The sequence below is a fragment of the Saimiri boliviensis genome, chromosome 12, assembly GCF_048565385.1.
Source record: "Saimiri boliviensis isolate mSaiBol1 chromosome 12, mSaiBol1.pri, whole genome shotgun sequence".
NCBI lineage: Eukaryota > Metazoa > Chordata > Mammalia > Primates > Cebidae > Saimiri > Saimiri boliviensis.
In genome coordinates this window covers 50,135,741-50,157,025 of record NC_133460.1, presented here as the reverse complement: position 1 = coordinate 50,157,025, position 21,285 = coordinate 50,135,741, and the positions used below count along the sequence as shown (strand labels likewise).

Below are 21,285 nucleotides of genomic sequence, written 5' to 3'. Positions count from 1 at the left end.
CTCCCTAAGAGGAAACTGGAACTTTCCATTTCTAATGTCTAGACCTGTGCTGCCCAATAAGGTAGCCAATAGTGACCTGTGGCCACTGGGCACCTGAAATACGCCCTGTGACTAAGGAATTTATTTTGATATTTTATTTAATTTTAATTCATTTTCATTTACATTTAAACACTGATAAACAATTTGACATGTAAATCTGCCTTTTCAACCATAAATTTAAGCAATCTAAATGCAGATCAAGTGATTCTGGTGAAAATCTAGTGTTCTAATTAAGGTGTGCCATAGGGTAAAATACACAGTGGATTCCAAAGACTTATATGAAAAAAAGAGAATGTAACAGCTCAATTTTATATCAATGACATGTTGAAATGATAACATTTTGGATATATTGGGTTAAATAACATGCAGAAATTAAAAGCAGTGTCCTGTGTCCTCTTTACTTAAGACTATCGCTATCAGGAAGTGTAAACTCATGTGCAGAGCCTGCATTTGTGGCTCCCGTTCTATTTTACTGGCTGGTGCTACAGTGGACCAGGGCCCCCACCCTCAGCACTCCTGGTATTTGGGGCTGAACAGTTCTTCCCTGTGAGGGGCTGAGCCATGCACTATAGGATGTTCAGGAGCATCCTTGGTTGCCACCCACTAGATGACAGCAGCACCGCCATCCTCGGTTACGACAACCAAAAATGTCCTCAAACATTGCTAACTGTCCTCTGGGGGACAAAAATTCACTGCCACCCTGATGGAAAGCTACCGCTCTGGGCCCTTCTGATGGGCAATCATCACAGTCCCCTGTGAGAGATGGGTGGAAATAGCTGGGGGTGCAAGGAGGGGAGCAGCAGCATTGGGCAGCTCTGTGGGCCCAGGAGGGGGACCACAGGTGGCCAGTGTCAAGGTTCACCAGGTAGGGGCCTGACCCTGCTGTCCTAATCCACGGGCTCTGGGGCCAATTCCCAAGGAGCGCTGCAGAGAGGGCCCCTGAGGAGCAGCCTTGGTTGCCAAGAGACAGGGACCCTCCCTGGGGGCACCTGCATAGAAGGCTGGAGGCTCGGGGAGCTGCCACCCCTGGGCAGGAGCCTGGGAGACTTTCCCTGAGCAGAAGCACAACAGGACCTGACGGTGGCGCCCTGCTCAGCAAAGGCAAGGATGGCAGTAGGGAGAGGCAATGTGGCTCCAGGTTTCTTGACAGTGGAAGCCCTCCTTTGGGACCGGGCAAACCCTAGGGTTCATGAACCGTTTAGGGAGGTGGGGTAGGGGGCAGGGAGTCCCCCAAGTGTAGATTGTATTTCCAGCCCATGGCTGGGTGTGGGGGTTCTACCACATTCTAGTCTGAGAGTATTTAAGTAACATTGCTTGCATCCCAAGGGTATGGGGCACTCATCTCTGCAACAATCACCATGATCTCTCCCTCCCCGCCTTCCCAGCCCCTGACACAGAGCTTGGCAGGTAGAAATCAAAGTGTAGTCCAGAAAGGAAAGGAGGGAGGGAGGGGAGGAAGGGAACTTTGTTTTGGTCATCATGCAACTGGGAGACAGTGCCTGAAGCAGGCAGGGACCAGAACGGTGACTGTTAGAAGCTCAGAATGGGAAGGGAACTAAAGGCAGTCTGGTCCGAAGCTTTGCCCCACACACACCGCAGTCTCTAAGCAGCTGAACAGGATCAACAGATTCAATCGTGGCCCTCAGGACTGCTATTGAAACCCCGTCTCTACTAAAAACACAAAATTAGCTAGGCGTGGTGGCGGGTACCTGTAATCCCAGCTGCTGGGAGGCTGAGGCAGGACAATCACTTGAACCCAGGAAGTGGAGGTTGCAGTGAGCCAAGGTCATGCCACTGCACTCCAGCCTGGGCAACAAGAGTGAAACTCCTTAAAAAAAAAAAAAAAATCTCAGAAAACAAAAAACAAAACAAAAAAAAGGAGGCCCAGCCCACGTGCGACAGGAGTGACTGGTTCAAAGGTTTTCTAAGCCACTGACAAACATTAGAACTAAATAGAGGGTTTATCAGCATGACTGGAGACAAGATATCCTATCAAAATGCACACTTCTCCTAGAAACCCTCAAAGGCCAAATGGAAATGTAATGAAGCAATTATCCCATGCACAACAGCCAACCCTGACTATAAAACACCCAGGAATAAACTGAACGAGAAACATCCAAGTCCTGAATGGGGAACACAGTCAAACTTTACTGAAGGGTGTAAAGAAGGCCTGAACAGATGCATGATATATCACGCTCCAAGATGGAAAGACCCGATAATATGAAGATGTCAATTCTTCCCAAATTAAATCTATAAATTCAATGCATTCCCAATCAGAATCCTAAAGGGATTTTTATGGAACTTGACAAGCTGATTTTAAAGCTCATCTGAAAGAGTAAACAAGCAAGAATAGGCAAGAACATTTTGAAGAAGAAAAATGAGATGGGATTTGACCTACCAGATATTAAAACAAACTATAAAGCTAGAGAAATTAAAAAAGGATAGAGTTGATGGATCAAAGGAACAGAAGAAAGAACCCAGAAACCAAGCTATGGGGATTATGGGAAATTAGTCTATTACAAAAGTAGCATTTCAAATTATGGGGAAAGGCTGGCCTATAATTTCCCCTATCCTGGGGAAAGGATGGCCTATTCTATGTATTTTTAAAATAGTATGAGTTATTGTTTATCCACTTGGAAATAAAATCATTGTTACTTTTATTATTATTATTATGTCTCACATTGTACCCACCAAAGAGATTAACAAATCTTTTACCAACTTTTACCAACTGAAAAAGTACTAAGAGGCAATAGAGAAGGTATTTGTTTACCTTAGGGTGGGAAAGTCCTTCCTAAGCAAGATAGAAGTCTAGAAACTGGAAAGGAAAAGTCAGGCAGACTGGGCTATCTAAGACCTAAGCATTTCTCTGTCACTAAGTTAAAAAGCAAATAAGATTCGGAGAAAACATTTACAACATAGTTAATCAACGAGGGGCTGTAATTCTACAAACCAATAACAAAAGGACAATCTTGAATTAAGGGAAAAAAAAAAAAAAAAAAAAAAAAAAGGCAGGTTAGGATGAGGAGTGGGGAGAGCCGCGTAAGGAGCAGGTTACCACCCAGTCTTGCTGAGGACCCTCGGGGCAAAGGCGTAAACACACCAGAATCCTTCCACGGAAGGATAAGGAAGTGGATACGTATTCACTAACCCCCATCCTACATTGGGTGATAGTAGGATATTCACTCCCTGTCACTTGCAGCCTGTCCAGCATGTGAGCAGAGCGTGTTGTATGAGCAGAGAGCCGCCCCAGGCAGAGAGGGGCAGAAAGTCATGCTTGTGAAAGTCACCTTCAGTGTGGGGTTGAGAGGATACAGGGGGCAGTGCCAGGTATCCTGGCACTGAGACTCAACGTGGAATGTCTCATTTAATCATGACGACATCCCACAAGGCTGCTATTTTTATTATCCCCATTTTACAGTTGAGGACACTGATATTGCAAAAGGTTAAGTAACTTGCTCAAGATCCCACAATCAAGCAAGCGGAGGAGCCAGACCTCAGGGCAGATGCTGCCTCCAGAAGCTCTGGTGATCTCCACCTGGTGACCTGGGATGGCTACAGAGCAGGGTGGCAGAGTGGGTTTTTGCCTTTCTCTTTATAGCAACCATATGGGCCCCACTATTTTTTTTTTCTTTTTCTTTTTTTTTTACTATCAGCACATGCTCCTTCTATAATTTGAAAAAAGCTTTTATAAACCTTTTTAGATACTAGGTCCAACCAGAAAGCACAAATGTGTGTGCCACCAAGTTCACTACTAACAAAAATGTTAGTGTCTCAGGGTTGACACTGTTGAACAATATTTCTTGAATATAGTTTATATGGTGCTGAGTGGCAATCTCAGCTCCCCCCAGAAATATACAAACATGAATTTGGGAAACATTTGTTGAGAAGGTATTAAGTGCAGGGCAGATTTCCAGACATCCTGGGGGATTGAAAGCATGTCATTCTTCACTCTTCAGGAGCAAGGGAAAAAGCAGGGAGGAAAGAGACCCAGGGGTGGGCAGGAATCAGGGGTGGGCAGGAATCGGGTGTGTTCAGTAGTGAAGGCTTCCAGGCAGGAGTGGGATTCCTGAGAAGCAAATAAAGCCTGACTCTCCGGGGCCTTCACCTGAATGGGTCCCACCCAAGAACCAACATGGTCATATGTTTTTGCAGAATTTGCCAGAGAAAGATATTTTCAGCGTAGGCCCAGTGAATAGGTTTTTCCACAATAACTTTCCCCAAGTCACACCCCTCGCGTTGGGTGGTATCAGAGTAGATGCCGGGCACGTTTCCAGATCTGGCTGAGGGCCAGATGAGCTGGGGACACACTTAATTTGGGTTTAGAGGGATACATTTATGCCATCCTCTGTCACTACCGTATCTAGGTAAGTTGTTGCTAGCCATCATGCTTATAGAAGTGCCTTCTGGGAATATTCACACTTATAAGATGGTCCCGTGGCCTCTGGCAGAGAAAGATGTGGGTAATACAGGGAAACAAGACCCTTTTTGTACAGAGCCAGCATCTGACCTCTGGAAGTGACAGGCTCTGTTGGCCTCTGCTCCTGGCTTAAGGCTTTTGCTCCACTGAACAGGTGGCTCTTTTTCCACAGCAAAAATGGCCCCTTCAGCCCCCACACCACTGACTGGGTCCCTCTCCTTCCCTCATCCTTCCCCACTCTCTCCCTGGAGGAGCACCCTGCGAGGATGCACAGAGAGGAGGCGGTTAGTATGTGCAAACTCTCACCTTGTCTGGGACCCCTGCCACCTCAGGCTGACATGCCAGCCCTCACTGGCTCCCAACAATTTGTTAAAACTGAACTGATTTCTTTCTTCTTACCCAGTTTAATGGAGGCTGCCCCTTCCTCCGAGCGCTGCCCAATAGCCCCTCCTTGGAGGGGCCTGCCCCCTTGGAGTTCAGGCTACTTGGTTGCCCTCTGAGCTCAGGAAAAGTGACGACTTTGTAGTGCATGCAGTCTTACTGTGCAGTGTGAGAGCGAGGCTGTGAGTACTTCTTGCTGTCCATAAGTCTTTCCTCTGCCCTCTCTCGCCACCCATCCTCGACCTAATGCTACACGTTTTAGATTGCTTTTACGGCAACAGTCCACTTCCAGGCACCCATTTTTCTTCCTGCCCTTTGTTCCTATTGCTGCAGAACAAGTCACCACACTGAGTGGCTTAAAACAAAAAGTATTATTTCTCATGGTTCCACGGGTTGACTGGTCTCACTTAGGATCTCACATGGGATTGAAGCCAGAGGTCTCCTGGGGCTGAAGTCATCTGAAGGTTTGGCAGGCCTGGGCATCCAGGAGGCTCACTCATGTAGCTGGAGGATGATTAACAGATCCCAGCATTTCTCTGGCCTAGTCTTAGCAGTTATAGCTGGGTGTGGTGGCTCACACCTGGAATCCCAACATTTGGGAGGCCAAGGTGAGAGGATCATTTGAGCCCAGGAGTTTGAAACCAGCCTGGGCAACATAGAAAGATCCCGGCATTATAAAAAATTTAAAAATTATCCAGGTGTGGTGGCTACTTGGGGGAGCCTAGGAGGTCAAGGCTATAGTGAGCTATGATTGCACCACTGTATCAAAACAAACAACGTGACATGGTGACATTTTTTTCTATATTTGATTGGTCGTACTGGGCCATTCCAGATTCAACGTGGGTGAGAACTATGCGGGGCATGAGTACTGGGAGTCATGGTTCACTGGGGGCTGTCTTTGGAGACTAACTAACATCCTGCCTAGCACTACATTCCAAAAGGACCTTTTATATTTAGGTCTTAAACCTACTTAACTATAAAGCTAACAAAAAAAAAGGGGAGAATATTTTCGTAGCAGGGTGGGGAGAGGACTTATCAAATAAATTTTCAAATGCACAAAATTATAAGGCAGAGGGAAAAAAGATAAATCTTATTATACCAAAATATAAGATATCTGCCCACAGACATTATGGGCATAAGGGAAGAAGTTAGTATACAGATGGCAGAATGGGAGGAGATATTTGCGATAGCAAAACTGATAAGCAATTAATGTCTAGATTTTATATAAACACCCACAAACCAACTAAAAAAGAGAGAACTGTAAATTCTTAAAAATTGGCAAAGGATATTAAAAAGGAATTCACAAATAGTAAGCCCCAAATGGAAACGAGCATATGAAGAGGGTCTCAAAATCACTAGTCATCAGAAAACCATGTAGAGTAAAACAATTGAGAGCAGCAGGAGGCAGCCAGATGCCTAGGCAGATAGGGGCAGTCCCCAGTGAAACCCCACCTTCAATCCAAAAACAGCCCGGACTGCAGCTTAGGAGTGAAACCCTCAAGCCAGGGTGGGAACTTCTGTTCCTGTTTGCCCATCCTTTCCTGATTGGCTCTTTCTGAATAATGCTTTTTAATCAATCAAATGTTGCCTTTTCTAATACTACCTACAGCCCACCCCTCCCCCATCCTGTGCCTATAAAAACCCCTAGTCTCAGCCACGTTGAGAGAGATGACCCGACCTTCTCATTCCCTCTCCACCAAGAGCTGTTTCATTACTCAATAAAATTCTCCATCCTCATCACCCTTCAATTGTCAGCACGACCTCATTCTTCTTGGATGCAGGACAAAAGCTTCGGAGCCACCAACTGTGGGTACCCAGAAAGGCTGTAACACTGGCCCTCTGCCCCCAGTGGTGTAGGGCAGCTGCCCCACACAATGGAAGCAGCAACAGGGCCAAGCTGGTCCCGGAGCCACGGGCTAGAGTGGAGAAAGGGGCCGACTGAGTTGCTAACATGCCGCCATCCCTCAGGCTGCAGATGGTGGAACTAACAGAGCTAATTAGCACACTGTAACACCCGTCTCTGGGGCTTCAGGCACCCCTGCCTGGGCGCTACCACATTCTCCTCGGGGTGACACACCTGGTCTGGCCTGGGCCCCTCATGGAGCCTGTTCCTGTGTCATGGCTTAATGCAGCTGGCTGGACCCTGCATTCGCTCGCTCACATGCTCCCTCCTGCCAGGGGCTGAGCATGCAGTCACAGTGGCACTCCCTGCTGCAAGCCTCGCAAAGGGGTCAAGAAGAATCCCGCATCACAGTGAGCTCTCATTTAATAGCTACTAGCCTGACAAAAAATTTAAAGTTGGCTAATGTGAAGTGAGTATGCACGTATAAGGTGCATATGGAAATAGCACCCCCTCACACCGTACAGACGAGAATGAGGACTGGTATCCCCATTCTGACATCATCTAGAACTATTTTGAGGTACACACCCATGGGGGGAGTTGATGGATTTATAGGGTATGAATAGACTTAAGTTGCCTAAGAAGCTGCCCACAGTCCAGGAGCTATTGGAGATGTTCATTGCAGCAGCATTGTTGTTTCACTCTGTGTGTGTATGTGTGCATGTGCCCACATGCTTATGGGCTTGAGCGGTAGTGGTAGCAGCAGACAGTCGAAGGGAGCCTGAGTGTCCAAATAGAACAAGAAACCACAGCTGACTCTCATTACAAAATACTAGGCCACAGTTAAAAGCTACAGATTGAATATACATGTAACAACATAGGTACATCTTAATTTTCCACTAAATACTGTTTTGTAAGAAACAGACTGAGAAATGTAATATATTTACATAATACCATTTCCATAAATTTAAAAATACATATAGACGAAACACCACCACACATTTTGCAAGAACATGTGCAAACCAAAATCCACATTAACACATTAGAGAGGCTGCTACGGGTGGTGGGTGGGGGGAGAATAAAAATGGAGTATAAGAATGAAAGTTAATAGAAAAAATGTGAAACGAGAGAGGACTTTCCCAACCTGACTCTAAGACTCAGAAAGCTAAAATAATCAAAACAAGGTAGTATTCTGTCCTGATGGACAAAAAGATCAATGGAACAGAAGGGCTCAGAAATAAACCCACACATATACAGGCAATTGATTTTTTTAAAAGGGGCAAAGACAATTCAGTGGAGAAAGGAATAACTGAACATCCATATGCAAAAGTCAGTCTGGATCTGCAACTTGAAGCATGCAAAAATATTTACTCAAAGTGGATCACAGACTACATGTAAAACCAAAAGCTATAAAACATAGGAGAAAACTTTTGTGATATTGGGTTAGGCCAAGATCTCTATGCGTACAACCTCAAAATAGCAATCCATAAAAGAAACATTTGATAAATTGGATTTCATCACAATTAAGAAGGTTTGCTCTTTGAAAGGAACCATAAGATAATGCAAAGAAAGTATTTGCAAATCATATGCCTGATCATGCTCTTATATCCAGAATAAAAGACCCTCAAAACTCGATATGAAAACAAACAACCCAATTTCTTTTTTAATGGGCCAGAAATTCAAACATGCTATTCACTAAAAAAGACTTGTCCTTAGCACACGAAAAGATATTCAATATCATTAGTCATCAAGGAAACGCAGAACTACAATGAGATACTGCTACACACCAATTAGAATGGCTAAAATTAAAAAGGCTGACTACACCAAGTGTTGGTGAGGACACAGAACGGCAACTCTCATACACTGCTGCTGGAAATGTAAAATGATACAACCACTTTGCAAAACAGTGTGGCAGTTTCCTAATAAGTTATAAAAGTCCACCTGCCATATGACCCAGGCATTCCATTCCTAAGTGTTTACTCAAGGAAAATGAAAACATGTGAACTTTCAAAGACTTGTGTACCATATTTATAGCAGCTTTATGTGTAAGATCCAAAAGGTAAACAACCCAAATGTCCAACAGCGAATTGCTAAACAAATTGTAGTCTGCCTGTACAATGCAATACTATAAAATAAATTTACTGAGACATAAAAGGAAGAAACCATTGATATATGCAAACCATGGCTGAACCCCAAAACGGTTAACCTGAGTATATACTGTATGGTTCCATTTACAGAAAATGCAAACTAATTTATAGTGACCTAAAGCACATCCCTAGTTGCCTGGCCAGGGGGTTTCTGGAGGAAGGGGTTAGTTACCAAAGGGCACAAGAAAACTTGCAGGTGTGATGATAGGTTCATAATCTTGATCGTGGTGATAGTTTCACGAGAGAACAGGGAAACAGATTAAAATTTATCAAATTGTGCACTTTCAATATGTGCAATTATAACATGTCAATTATATCCAAATAAAATATTTTTATGGATAAAAACTTAGGTATTCTGGCGCCCAGGGCCACCCAGCTGTAAGCGGCGGGGTGGGATTCCAACCCAGAAGCGGGCGTCTGGAGCCCTCATGTTTCACCCTAGCCCCATGAAACGAGCACGCAGGATGGCTCTGAGCAGCGAGGAAAGTGCTGGAAAGCAGCAAGCCCAGCGCGTCCCTGGCTGGGGACGTTAACCATTACCCGGGGGCGGCCCGAGCGCGGCCCCGCCCCGGGACGGCCGCCTGCGCGCCTGGCCGCCGCCTGCCCTCTCCGCCAGCCACCTGCTGCCGCCCGCGCCATGGTGAGCCCAGGGGTGCGTCGCCGCGATCCAGGCAGCGGGGCCGGGGCAGCCACGGGCGAGGTGGGGGCGGGAGGGAGCTGGGGAGGAGGGGAGGCTCCCTTCGAGCCCCCTGCGGAGCTGCGGGGGTCGGAGAGTGGGGTCTCTGCCCGGCTCCCTATCGCCGGCAGCGCGGAGAGGAAGCTGAGGCCCTGAGAGGGGTGGTAGCGGGTCTGGGTCCCAGGCAGGCGGGAGGCCAGGCCTGCCTGACCCAGGCCAGGCTCGGCCCGGGACCCTGCCGGGGGCGGGGCAAGACCGTGGTGGGGCAGTCCGCAGATCGCTTCCCCTTAGTGGCCGGATTCTGCTTTGTACTGGGGTGGGAGCGCGAGGGAGGCCGAGTTTGCGCGCTCCTGTGCGTGCCTGTCCGCCGCCCCTTCCGGCTAGCATCCCGGGTACAGGGTCTGCCTGGGACTCAGGCTCTGCGTCCCTGTGCTGTCCCGGGCCCCAGAGCCAGCCCCCAAGCCGGTTTGAGGCTCATGCCCGGCCACGGGGGATTGGAGGGCTCAGGGTCAACCCTCCTCCCGGGTGAGCTGCTCCCGCAGCCCCGGGGCGGGGCCAGGCCCTTGCTCTGCTGTAGGTTCTGGAGCGTCGTCACCAGACCATTTCAGGTCCAGAGGCCTTGGGAGCAGTCAGGACCGGGAGGGCCTTTTGATAGGAGAGGGACTTGGCGGGAGAGAGGATGCGAGGGGCTGTTTGTGAGGGGCGCTGAGGCCCCAGAGATGCAGACTTGGGAAATCAGTAACCGTTCCGTTCCGCACACCTCACCAGAGGAGGCGAGGAGGACTTACTTAGCAAACAGGATCCCCTTCCCCATCTCTGCCTCCAGAGCCGGCAGCTGGAAGGTTGTCAGTTCAGCTCCCGGCTGTGCAACTTGGGGCTTCCCGAAGACTCTACCGAGAAAGGGAAGCCTCCCAAGAACCCACCTGGATCCACCCACCCCTTTAAGAGCCAAGGAAGTAAACAGTGGGCTCTGATGCCTCCTCGGCTGACTTCTGGTTGCCTGGATACACGGACCAGAGGGTCAGCCAGTGGGAGAGGGCTGGCTCTGGAGTAGAGACCTTCCTATTGGGCAGGTGAGGCAAATCGCTGCAGCCGTTCCATCCCGGTAGCCATCCAGAGCGGAGGGGAGGAGAGGGGCCAAGCCCCATCAGTCCAGAGAGAGCTCACGTTTTCAGGAGGGAAAAAAGACGGATTTGGAAAAGCACTGCGATGCTTCAACCACCCCAAATGCTACCAGGCCCATCACAAGTCTACTTGCCTTAGGAAGTATTTTTTTTAAATGCAGATGACATTTGCTTTATAACAGTGGCGTTTCCTAAAGTGTCCCATTGGCACCTCATGATGATCTGTGGAGGTGGAGGTTCTGCCAAGGGAGGGACAGCCACCTGGCTGGTAAATGGTGAAACCGGCGCTGAAGCCTCCTGCCAATCAAGACACCGTGTTCAGTCTGCAGGCTGCCTCATAAAAGCTGAATTAATCTCCCTCACATTCCACCCCCCATCCCTAAATCATTCCTTTTGAATTCAGCACTCTCTTTATTTCTGCCCTGGGGTGGAGCGACTCTAGAAGCCTACGTTCTGGGATCCCTTAAGCTCCTAGAACTGGATCCTCCTAGGATGAAACTGACCCTTGCTTCCTTGCATTCTCTGAGGTTCCACTCATGGCTTGAATCGTGCCAATTTGGACTGCCTTGAGGGTACTTTGCACAGTAGGTAAATAGGATGGGACACTGGGTTTGCCAGCTGCCTTTGGCCAAGTTCCTTCCACGCTGGGGACTGAGCTCTGTGGCCTGAGCTTACCAACCAGCCAGAAAAGAATACGGAAACACTGAGAAACCGAGCCCAGGCGGCTCAAGACCAGAGGCTGCATGGGAGCGTGACTGAGGACCTGCTACAGGTAGTGTCAGCGGTGGTCAGCTGCAGTGTAGCTGAGAATGGGCTGGACGCGTATTTTAAATGCTGGTTCCTTTGCCCAGCCCCAGGGATGCTGACGCACAGACCACACTTTGAAAATGCTGCCTGCGCCATCACTAGCTAGGGGTGGGCGGGAAAGAACAGTAGACAAGTGATTTCCCTTCTCTAGGCCTGTTTCCTCTTCAGTACACGTGGAAGTTATGGCAGGGACGTGGGGCGCGTATGATGAAGTACATAATAGGAAAAGGAACGGGGGACAGTCATGGGTACTCTTTTCCTGAGAGGTTGTGGAGTAACATATTTGCATCTGGGATTTATTTTGCTTTTACGCCCTCATGGATATAATAGAGCTCATGGAGGGAGGGTCTGTAAGGCTTTGAGGGCAGGGTTGGGGAAGAGTGCCTCTCTGTCCAGGTCATATGCATTACATTGCCTTTGGGATCTCCTTTCTCTGTGTTACATGTAAAACCCAAGACCTGAGAGCCTATCAGTGGATAAGCCCGGACCTCACCTCCTAGGCAGAGTGCCACCCTTGAAGCCTCCCAGCTTATTGCTTAAAGACCTGCTGCCCTTTGGTCACCCACATCCAAAGCAGCCAGTGGAGGCTGGCTAAGTTCCCCTAAAGGTTGGAGCCCCTCTGTTTTGACCTATAAAAAGCAATGCCCTTGGGCGTCTGTTTTTTTCCCCTTCTTCTAGGCTGGCAAAGCACACAGGCTGAGCGCCGAGGAGAGGGAGCAGCTGCTGCCAAACCTGAGGGCCGTGGGGTGGAATGAGCTGGAAGGCCGCGATGCCATCTTCAAGCAGTTTCATTTCAAAGACTTCAACAGGGTATGGCACCAGGGCGGGACAGAGTTTTCTGAGGCTGGGGCTGACAGGGTCACCTTCCAGAGCATGTTCTCTCCCTGCACGTCCTGTTAGCCAAGACTCTTAGACACCACACTCATCCAGTTATTTGGGCACTGTGCCAGTAGGGAAATTAATTTTCCCGCCTAACTTGGAAAGTGGCATCTTTGGGGACTGGAGAGTAGGAGGCTGTATGTGTCTTGGGCTCTCCCTTCCTGGAACTTTTAGCAGCAGTCCTCTGAGGAGATAGTTCAAGTAGGAACTATGTACATCTGAAGACATTTGAACAGACAGCCAAGACTAGCCAGACCAAAAGCCGGCTGTGGTGTTTCCACCTTGCTGGTGTCCTAAGACTTTCTTCCTACTGCAGGGAAAACCTCGAACTCAAGCCTGAGAACCAGTGACAGGATGTCAAGGGGGAAATGATTAAAGAGAGGGGAGTCTCCTGATCCTCCTGTGTCTAGGCCTTGACTTGGTGATATACAGAAGTCCTTTCTCTTAGAAACTAACCTAGCTCACCGGGCGCGGTGGCTCAAGCCTGTAATCCCAGCACTTTGGGAGGCCGAGGCGGGTGGATCACGAGGTCAAGAGATCGAGACCATCCTGGTCAACGTGGTGAAACCCCGTCTCTACTAAAAATACAAAAAATTAGCTGGGCATGGTGGCGCGTGCCTGTAATCCCAGCTACTCAGGAGGCTGAGGCAGGAGAATTGCCTGAACCCAGGAGGTGGAGGTTGCGGTGAGCCGAGATCATGCCGTTGCACTCCAGCCTGGGTAACAAGAGTGAAACTCCGTCTCACAAAAAGAAAAAAAAAAAAAAAAAGAAAAGAAAAGAAACTAACCTAGCTCTCATCTCACTTATATAGGCTTTTGGGTTCATGACAAGAGTGGCCCTGCAGGCTGAGAAACTGGACCACCATCCTGAATGGTTTAACGTGTACAACAAGGTGAGTGATGCTATGTGCCTCTCTTGTGCTCTGCCCCCATACAAATCCTGTGAACTCTGACACATTCTGAAGGCTTTTGGACTTAACAATGACCCTTCCTGACCCACAGATCATCCACTCATCTCGTTCCCGATCTCAGTGAGATTGCACATGCCTAAAATCAGCATAAATACACCTGGGAAAAAAATCATCAGTCTTACTATAAAGAAATGTAAATTAAAAGGTGCATGAGATACTTGGAGAAAGTAGAAATTAAGAAGGCAAAACCAGCCAGGCATGGTGGCTCACGCCTGTAATCCCAGCACTTTGGGAGGCCGAGGCGGGTAGATCACGAGGTCAAGAGATCGAGACCATCCTGGTCAACATGGTGAAACCCCGTCTCTACTAAAAATGCAAAAATTAGCTGGGCATGTTGGTGCATGCCTGTAGTCCCAGCTACTTGGGAGGCTGAGGCAGGAGAATTGCTTGAACCTAGGAGGCGGAGGTTGTGGTGAGCCGAGATTGCGCCATTGCACTCCAGTCTGGGTAACAAGAGTGAAACTCCGTCTCAAAAAAAAAAAAAAAAAAAAAGAAGACAAAACCCAAGAAAGGAAAGGCTGTGGGAGTCAGGCATACTTATTCAGGGTTCATAGCATTAAAAGGCTTTAATCTTGCTGGAGGTATGGAAGAATGAAAACTTAATAAACTTGAACTAAGAATGCACACACATAGCCAGTCTATCAAATTGCTTAATGATGAAAACAGTCATGAAATGTCTACCACGTGCCAAAAGCTCTGCTGGTTTCTGTTTATAAAAGCAGTAAGGGTGAAAGAGGCCATCTGTGAATGGATAGTGTTTAGGAGTTGGCATTGGTTTTTGGTTTTGTCTTTAGCTTTTAGTTTGCTCTTGACATTTGGATGTGTTTACTCTATAGCTGAAGTCACAATTTTTTTTGAAAGACAGCGTAAGGGGAGATGTAGAAGATGTTGTGACAGACAGGACAGGAAGGAGTACCCAGGAGAGATCAGAGTGGCCAGCTGCTATTCTGGAACTCCTAGCGGGGTTGAGCCCAGCTGCTATTGACTCCCTCCTGTTCTGAAGTCCGTGGAAGCAGAATTTCTGGTTTCGTTTCAGGTCCACATCACACTGAGCACCCACGAGTGTGCCGGCCTTTCAGAACGGGACATAAACCTGGCCAGCTTCATTGAACAAGTAGCAGTGTCCATGACATAGACCCCGCCCTTCCTCTGAATTCCTCAGGGAAAAGGGGTGAATGAACTGGGAATCCAGGGAGGGAGCTGAGGAGCCCTTGGCCTGCCCCGACTTCCCTCCCAAGACCCAGCTGCCTCCACTGAGGGGTTAGTCCTTGCTGTGGGATGTGCTAGCATCCCTACCAACATCAGGAATTTAGAACTTTTCCCTGCACCACTCTCTTTATCCTGGGAGCTCTGTTACACTGATTTGAATAAGCGCTCCCCTTTCTTTGCAACTTCCCAGCAACAATAATGATTTTCTTGCCAAGCTGTATCTTGCTCCCTAATTCATTTCCCAGGAAGCTGTGACACAGGGTGAAATAAAGTCTTGTCTTAGAAACCAGTAAGCTAAACCTACACTATGTAACAGAAACACATGTGCTTTTATGTCTCAAATAAAACTATGATATCACTTGGTCTCAGGCTCTAGACACTTCTTTTCCACAGGTCAGTCCAAATTGGAGTCAATAGGCATTTAAATGAAAGCACTTCCTCTGTGCTAGGCACTGTTGAAGGTACCGGGTAAAGAGTGGGACCAGACCACCTTGCCTTCAGATTCATTATCATCTGGGGGATATCGTGATTATCAACAAACAGGAACACAATTAACGAGTACTAATTAACTGTTACTAAGGTGAATTAACGCTAGATAGCAGGTTAAAAGATGAGCTAAGGGGGACACAAGTGATTAATGGTGACAAGGGCAAATCTGGAGGCTTTGAGCTATGCCTTGAAGACCTGGATGGGATTCTTGAGAAACAGAGACCGCCAAAAGAACACCATGAACACAGATAAGGATGTGAAGGTCACAGGTATTATATTCATGTGGAACCTATGTCTAGAAAGGCAGTTTGGGGCCATATTACAGGTTGAACATTCCTAATTTGAAAATTGGAAATCCAAAATCTGAAACTTTTTGAGATGATCTAAAATGATCTCACTGGATCATTTTAGATTTCCCATTTTCAGATTACAATGCTCAACTCGTCAGGATAATGCAAATATTCCAAAATCCTGTATCTGAAACACATCTGGTGACCCCACACCTTTCAGATGAGGAATACCTAACCTGTATCTTCTTCCTGGCTGTGATGGCTAGTTTTATGTCAACTTGATTGGGCCATGGGGTGCCCAGGCATTTGGTCATTCTGGGTGTGTTTGTGAGGGAGTTTCTGAATGAGGTTAACGTTTGAATCCGTAGACTGAGAAAAGCCGACTGCCTTCCCTAACATGGGTGGCCTCATTCAACAAGCTGAAGGCCTGTATAGAACAAAAGGGCTAAAAAGGGCAGACCTCCCCCCAAATAAGAGGGAAGTCCTCCCACCTGACTGCCCTGAGGTGGCACGTTGGTCTTTTCCTGCTTTGGGACTTAAACTGAAACATCCACTCCCCTTGGGTCTCAAGGCCGTAAGCCTCCAGACTGGAATAATACCACCTTGCCTTCCTGGGTCTCCAGCTTGCCAACTGCAGATCTCGGGACTTGACAGCCTCCAGAATCACATGAGCCAATTCCTTCTAAGAAATCTCTGTGTATATTCGTTCTGTTTCTCTGGAGAATCCTAATACACAGGCCTATCATATCAGATACGGGATATTTCAAATCCTGATGGTCGCCTCAGTTTCTTAAAATCTTAGCCAAGTTCTTAGGGCTTGCCTGGTTTTACTCCACAGGAGAGAAGACACAGGCAGCTTAGGAGCTGGCTGGCTATTGACCACTGGAGCAGTTAAGGGAGATGGTTCGCACAGTCAAGTTTCCTCAGCCTGGAACTCTCTAGGACAGAATGTCCCACACCGTGTCATGAAGGGGACACTGAGAGCAGCCTCATCTCTACCCCCGTGTGCATGCCACACAGATTTCACCTCACATCTGCCATGATGCAGAGACTGGGAAGCCTTTTTCCTAATAGTTCTCACCCATGTCTCCTAACCCAAATACTAAGCTGACTTGCAAATGCCAGGGTCACTTGGAGCAGGAATCTAGCAGTGTCACAACTCAGTCAGCCTAGATAAGTTGGTCCCCCAGCAAAGGCCAGAGGATGGAGGCTGGGAAATAAGCACATTTTTCATAAGAGGAATTAGCAGGACCCCCTTCCTATCATATATGCTAGTAAGAAATTATCAACAGTAAGAAATTATCAACACCTATGTTGATGGCAAACAAGATTCAGACAGCGGTCTCCCATCTGCTCCACTTCGGACTTAAATTTTTCCAAGTGTGCTTTGATCTGATGACTTGAGGACTAGAGGACAGAAGACACCAGACACAGAGGTATGGATGATGCTGTTATGTTACATTCCTGCCTCTGCTTATTATCAGGGTCAAGGGTTGAAAAATATTGAAATACAGGTACAGGGACAGTTCGTACCTGTATTTCCAACACTTTGGGAGGCCAAGGTGGGAGGATCATTTGAGCCCAGGAGTTAGAGACTAGGCTGGGCAACATAGAGAAACTCTCTACAAAATGTACAGAAAAATTAGCCAGGCACAGTGGCACACACCTGCAGTCCCAGCTACTCAGGAGGCTGAGGTGGGAGGATCACTTGAGCCTGGGAGGTCAAGGCTGCAGTGAGCCATGATCGTGCCATTGCCTTCTAGTCTGGGGAACAGTGAAATCTTGTCTCCAAAAGATAAAGCCAATCTTGGCAGTACTATAGTTGTATGAAGCACATTTACGTGAGACAAAGACACAGACAATACTTTTTTTTTTTTTTTTTAGAAATAAATAAGTTTATTCTAAATCCAAATAATTGAAATTACAGGGAAGGATATTCAGAGAAGAAATTACGAGACAGAGGAAAGCATAAAAGAAGGTAATAAAAACTTCAAGTCAAGAAAAGGTTCTCAAAAATCTGACTTTGCCTACCCAGGGTATAGTTTGTGGCTATCAAATTAGGACTCAGTAACTACTTGTCACTGGCTGGAAGCTGCTCATGGCTGCCAAGAACCTACAGAGAAGGCCAAGGGGCGGGCCTGCAGCTGTATGGAGCAGCAATAAGCACCCCAGATGTGACTTCCTAGATGAGCCAGGCATCCTAATCCAGGCATATACTGGATCCTCTTTCTGGTTTCCAGGTACTCAAGAACTAGGCTATCTGGCAGAAAACTGTAGCAACAAAAAGCAGTCCTTGGCTTGATTCTGGCAAAGTCTGAATGGGCCAAAAGCCAAAAGGAAAAGGTGAATTATCTGAATGACGGTCTTCAGATCCTAACTAACCCTTTGGGAAAACTTCTCATTTCTTATTCATAATAGAATAAGATGTCCAGCAGTTACATGTGTGAGAAGATTATCTGAGGAGCTCTGTCAGCCCCTAAACCAAATGTAGGGCTTGAGGCCTACCCCTTGGTTAGAAACTACCCCTTGGTTAGAAAGAACCACACTGCCCAGCTGGCTAGAGACCACCCAGATGGCTCAATCCCTCGTTGTTGTAAGCAGCAAAGCATGGGCAGAAGTGGATGATGAAGATGTAAAAAAACGTTAAGACAGGGTCTGTCCCTGGCAAACTAAGAACCTGAATTTCAGACCTCTCTGAAATAGAGATGACCACTACCCCTAGTGCAGGGACCAATCAGCGACCTATTAACATGCCTGGAAATGAGACAGATTGCCGCTTAACTGTGTCGGGAAAGCAGATGGATTGCTTCACCACCAGGGGGCAATCTCTCACCAGGAGCCCATTCAAGCATGGCCACCGCCCCATTTGTGATCTCGTCTGTGCCCAAGTAATCAAATGAATGCAACCATTCACAGTAATTACAGTTAGGGTCATTTAACTATTTAATTGCTTTTGGGGATTATTGCTGCAATTAGGAAGGGAGGGTTGAGATGAGAAGGGGGAGGTTGGAGAAGATAAGAGATTTAAAATAAGCAAGTACCATTTTCCAAGTATAAAACTCGTAATATTAAAAGTGACACAGCAGTGTTCACATGACTACTTAAGTCTAATGCAGAAACAACACAGTACAGTTTTTGCAGAGGCCGATGTGACATCTGCATGCGACATGATACTACTAAGACTCTCTACCCACCTCTGCCACAGACTAGTTGCTATATGCACACATACACAAAAATACAAAATGAAAAGCCTACACAAGTGTGAAGTCAAACTAAGGCTCTTAATTGTAAATTAAAGTGGCTACAGTAGGTCCCTTTGAAAAACACCATCTCCCCTGGCACCAATGTTGTCACAGCACAGAGGAAGCGAGCGGCTCAGGGGTCTGGTTCTGGGGAGACACTCATAGGGGATATGCTTCTCCATCTTGGCAGCTGGCAAGCCACAGTGGTGTCTGTCTGCTGGGTGGTTCTGGCTTCCTGGACCTCCTCCAACATAATGCACTGACCACACAGCTTTGACTATAACTACTCTCAAAGAGGTACCTGCCAGGGCTCCCTCTGACACGCACACACGCGCACACACGCGCACACACACACACACACACACACACAAACATTGCCCACTCTTGGAACCTACAATGCAATGTGGAGCAAACGGGAAGAACACACACACATAAATGCCACACCAGCCCTAAATGGCGTGGCCACCTAGTCACAGTTGTTGGGTAAGTAGTACAGTGCTCAAGAACACTTTAGACTAATGTGCTAAGGAGCTTGAGGAAAAGTCTGGTACTCATGGCTCTCTCAGCCAGCATTCCCAGTGGGGAAACTAGAAGATACCAGCCTGGAGAGGCTGAATATTCAGGAGTCCCTGAGATGGGGAATGGAACAGAGGAAAGTGTCTCCCGACCTGTCCTAAGTACTCCCCTACCCAAATAGAAACCTCAAAGACTGATCCAAATTTCCCCTAAGGCCTGGGCCAGGAGTAGCTCACTGCTCACTGCTGAGGAGGAAGGCACATGGTATGATGTCATTAGAGCAGGACAGTGGCTCAGCCTAAGGGAGAGTTCTCTACAGGGGAAAGAGGGCAGGAAGTGGACGCAGGGTCTGGTCCTGTCCCTGCACCACCCTGAGCAGCCAGTCTTGGGATTATAGGCCCTGGGCCATAAGGCTGCTCGCCATTCTGCTTTCCTGTTTCTCTCCCTGTGCTGCCACGGCTGAGAAACGTCCAGCACCTGAGGCAAAACTGCCATAGTACCTTAGAAAGCTGAATCAAGGGGGAAGAGGCAGAAGAACACAGTAATAGAGAAAATTTTCCTTGCAACAGGTGCTCTTTCACACCCACCTAGGGTAAGTCAAGGCAACTTGTGAAGGTGCTTTGAGCTGTTCCTTCAAGCAAACATATTTTCATTACATGATGGCTTATCGCGAGGGTGCAGGGAAGGACCACCACCAACTCTGGTGACAAATTTGAATCCGGGTGCTCATCCTATTCAGATAGTCAGGAAATCTGACTATCTGAATGACAGCCTTCAGATCCTAACTAACATGAATGGTTTTGGAGAACCATTCAGAAAAGCATAGAGAAAGGCCTGGTTTCTGCTCACCACCAGCCCAGGATAGAGCTCAGGTGTGCTTTGACTACTAGCAATTCCAGGAGGCAGCACCATGGCCAAAAGCTCCTAGAATATTTGGAAACCATGTTTTCTTCCTAGTCCATGGTAACAAGAACAAGCCAATGGGAGCATCATTTTAAACAAGAATCTCCAAAAATGGTGGCAACCAAGTGTCAAGTGGGGACTGCAGACACAGAAGAGACCACCCCAAACCCTGCCTGGGTGGAGTAAGCAGGTAAGCTAGAATAGTCCTGTCCTGCATATTAGGGAACAGCAGCCTGGCCGATCTGTGTCCTGGAAAAACAAAATGAGTTGCAATAGAAGTGATTCTAAGATAGACAACGAACCTACTCTTAAGACAGAGAGGGTGGGGCATGATGGCTGACACCTGTAATCCCAGCACTTTGGGAGACCGAGGCAGGTGGATCACCTGAGATCAGGAGTTTGAGACCAGCCTGGCAAAACTCCGTCTCTACTAAAAATACGAAAAATTAGCTGGGTGTGGTGGCAGGCGCTTATAATCCCAGCTACTCGAGAGGCTGAGGCAGAAGAATCGCTTGAACCTGGCAGGGTGGAGGTTGCAGTGAACCGAGATCATGCCACTGCACTCCGGCCTGGGCAAAAGAGCAAAACTCCGTCTCAAAAAAAAAAAAAAAGGAGGGGGTGCTGAAAAAGCCGCCTGCTTAGAGTACACCTCACACCTGGCTGGGGAAACATCTGTTACGTAAACGCCTCCTGCCTAAGAAAGACACTCTAGCTATCTCATACACTGCACCCCAGCTTCTCTACAGAATCAGGACAGGTCAGAGCTGCCACACAATGGTTAAGTGAAGTTGAAAGCTAGAGAGTTTAGAAAAGCAAATGGTTAAAACAATTCCTAGGGTAACATTTATAACAAGGGCAAAATCATTATATAATAGAATCCTCTGGGGTCTTCAAATTAAAAACCACAAAAGGATGACAAGAGGAGGAACAAGAATCCTGAGGCTCAAGCTGTCTCAGTCTATCTTGAGTTGTGCTCTATGGAGCCAGACCAGATGTCAAGGTAGCGCATGGCCTGTTCCATACCCCAAGAACCTTCTGAAGGCTGGAAGCCTCTTGGGACTAGAAAGGGTCCAAGCTCAGTGGGGTTTTGGAGAACCATTCATCTGGCTGCCCTGGGTGACAGTGTCTGTGCTGTACAAGCTGTCCAAGAAGACCGAGGACAATTCTGCAACCATATTCCTGTCCACAGTTGTCTGGGCCATGCCGTAGACGGCACCCTACAAATCCAAACAAAGAGACATTATTAGTGAGGCTGGATCCAGGAGCAAGAATAAAACTGCAGTGATGAGCCCCTTCTCCCCGAATCCTAGCTTCACATGTGCGCTGCCCACCCTTTCCACCTCAGGCATCCCATC

At 47.6% G+C, this 21,285-nt stretch overlaps 2 protein-coding genes across 4 annotated transcripts in view; one reads left to right on the top strand and one right to left on the bottom strand.

Annotated features, from left to right (window-relative positions):
- Positions 1-9,383: 9,383 nt before the first annotated feature.
- PCBD1 (pterin-4 alpha-carbinolamine dehydratase 1) lies at positions 9,384-14,853 on the top strand. Of its 2 annotated transcripts, none has more exons than XM_039478126.2 (4): positions 9,384-9,464; positions 12,110-12,241; positions 13,123-13,203; positions 14,318-14,853. In XM_039478126.2, exons 1-4 carry the CDS (start codon positions 9,462-9,464, stop codon positions 14,414-14,416), a joined length of 315 nt encoding a protein of 104 aa, XP_039334060.1. In that variant the 5' UTR covers positions 9,384-9,461; the 3' UTR covers positions 14,417-14,853. The 2 variants fall into 2 exon arrangements, with proteins under 2 accessions (XP_039334060.1, XP_039334059.1); XM_039478125.2 differs by having other exon boundaries at positions 9,405-9,476.
- A 4,770-nt stretch (positions 14,854-19,623) lies between these two features.
- Positions 19,624-21,285, bottom strand: part of SGPL1 (sphingosine-1-phosphate lyase 1) — a 61,620-nt gene continuing 59,958 nt past the window's right edge. For both annotated transcript variants that reach the window (XM_039478124.2, XM_074382353.1), the window contains exon 15: positions 19,624-21,147. In XM_039478124.2, the coding sequence (XP_039334058.1) occupies positions 21,007-21,147 (141 nt within the window). In that variant the 3' untranslated portion in view covers positions 19,624-21,006. The remainder of the gene's footprint in view (positions 21,148-21,285) is intronic.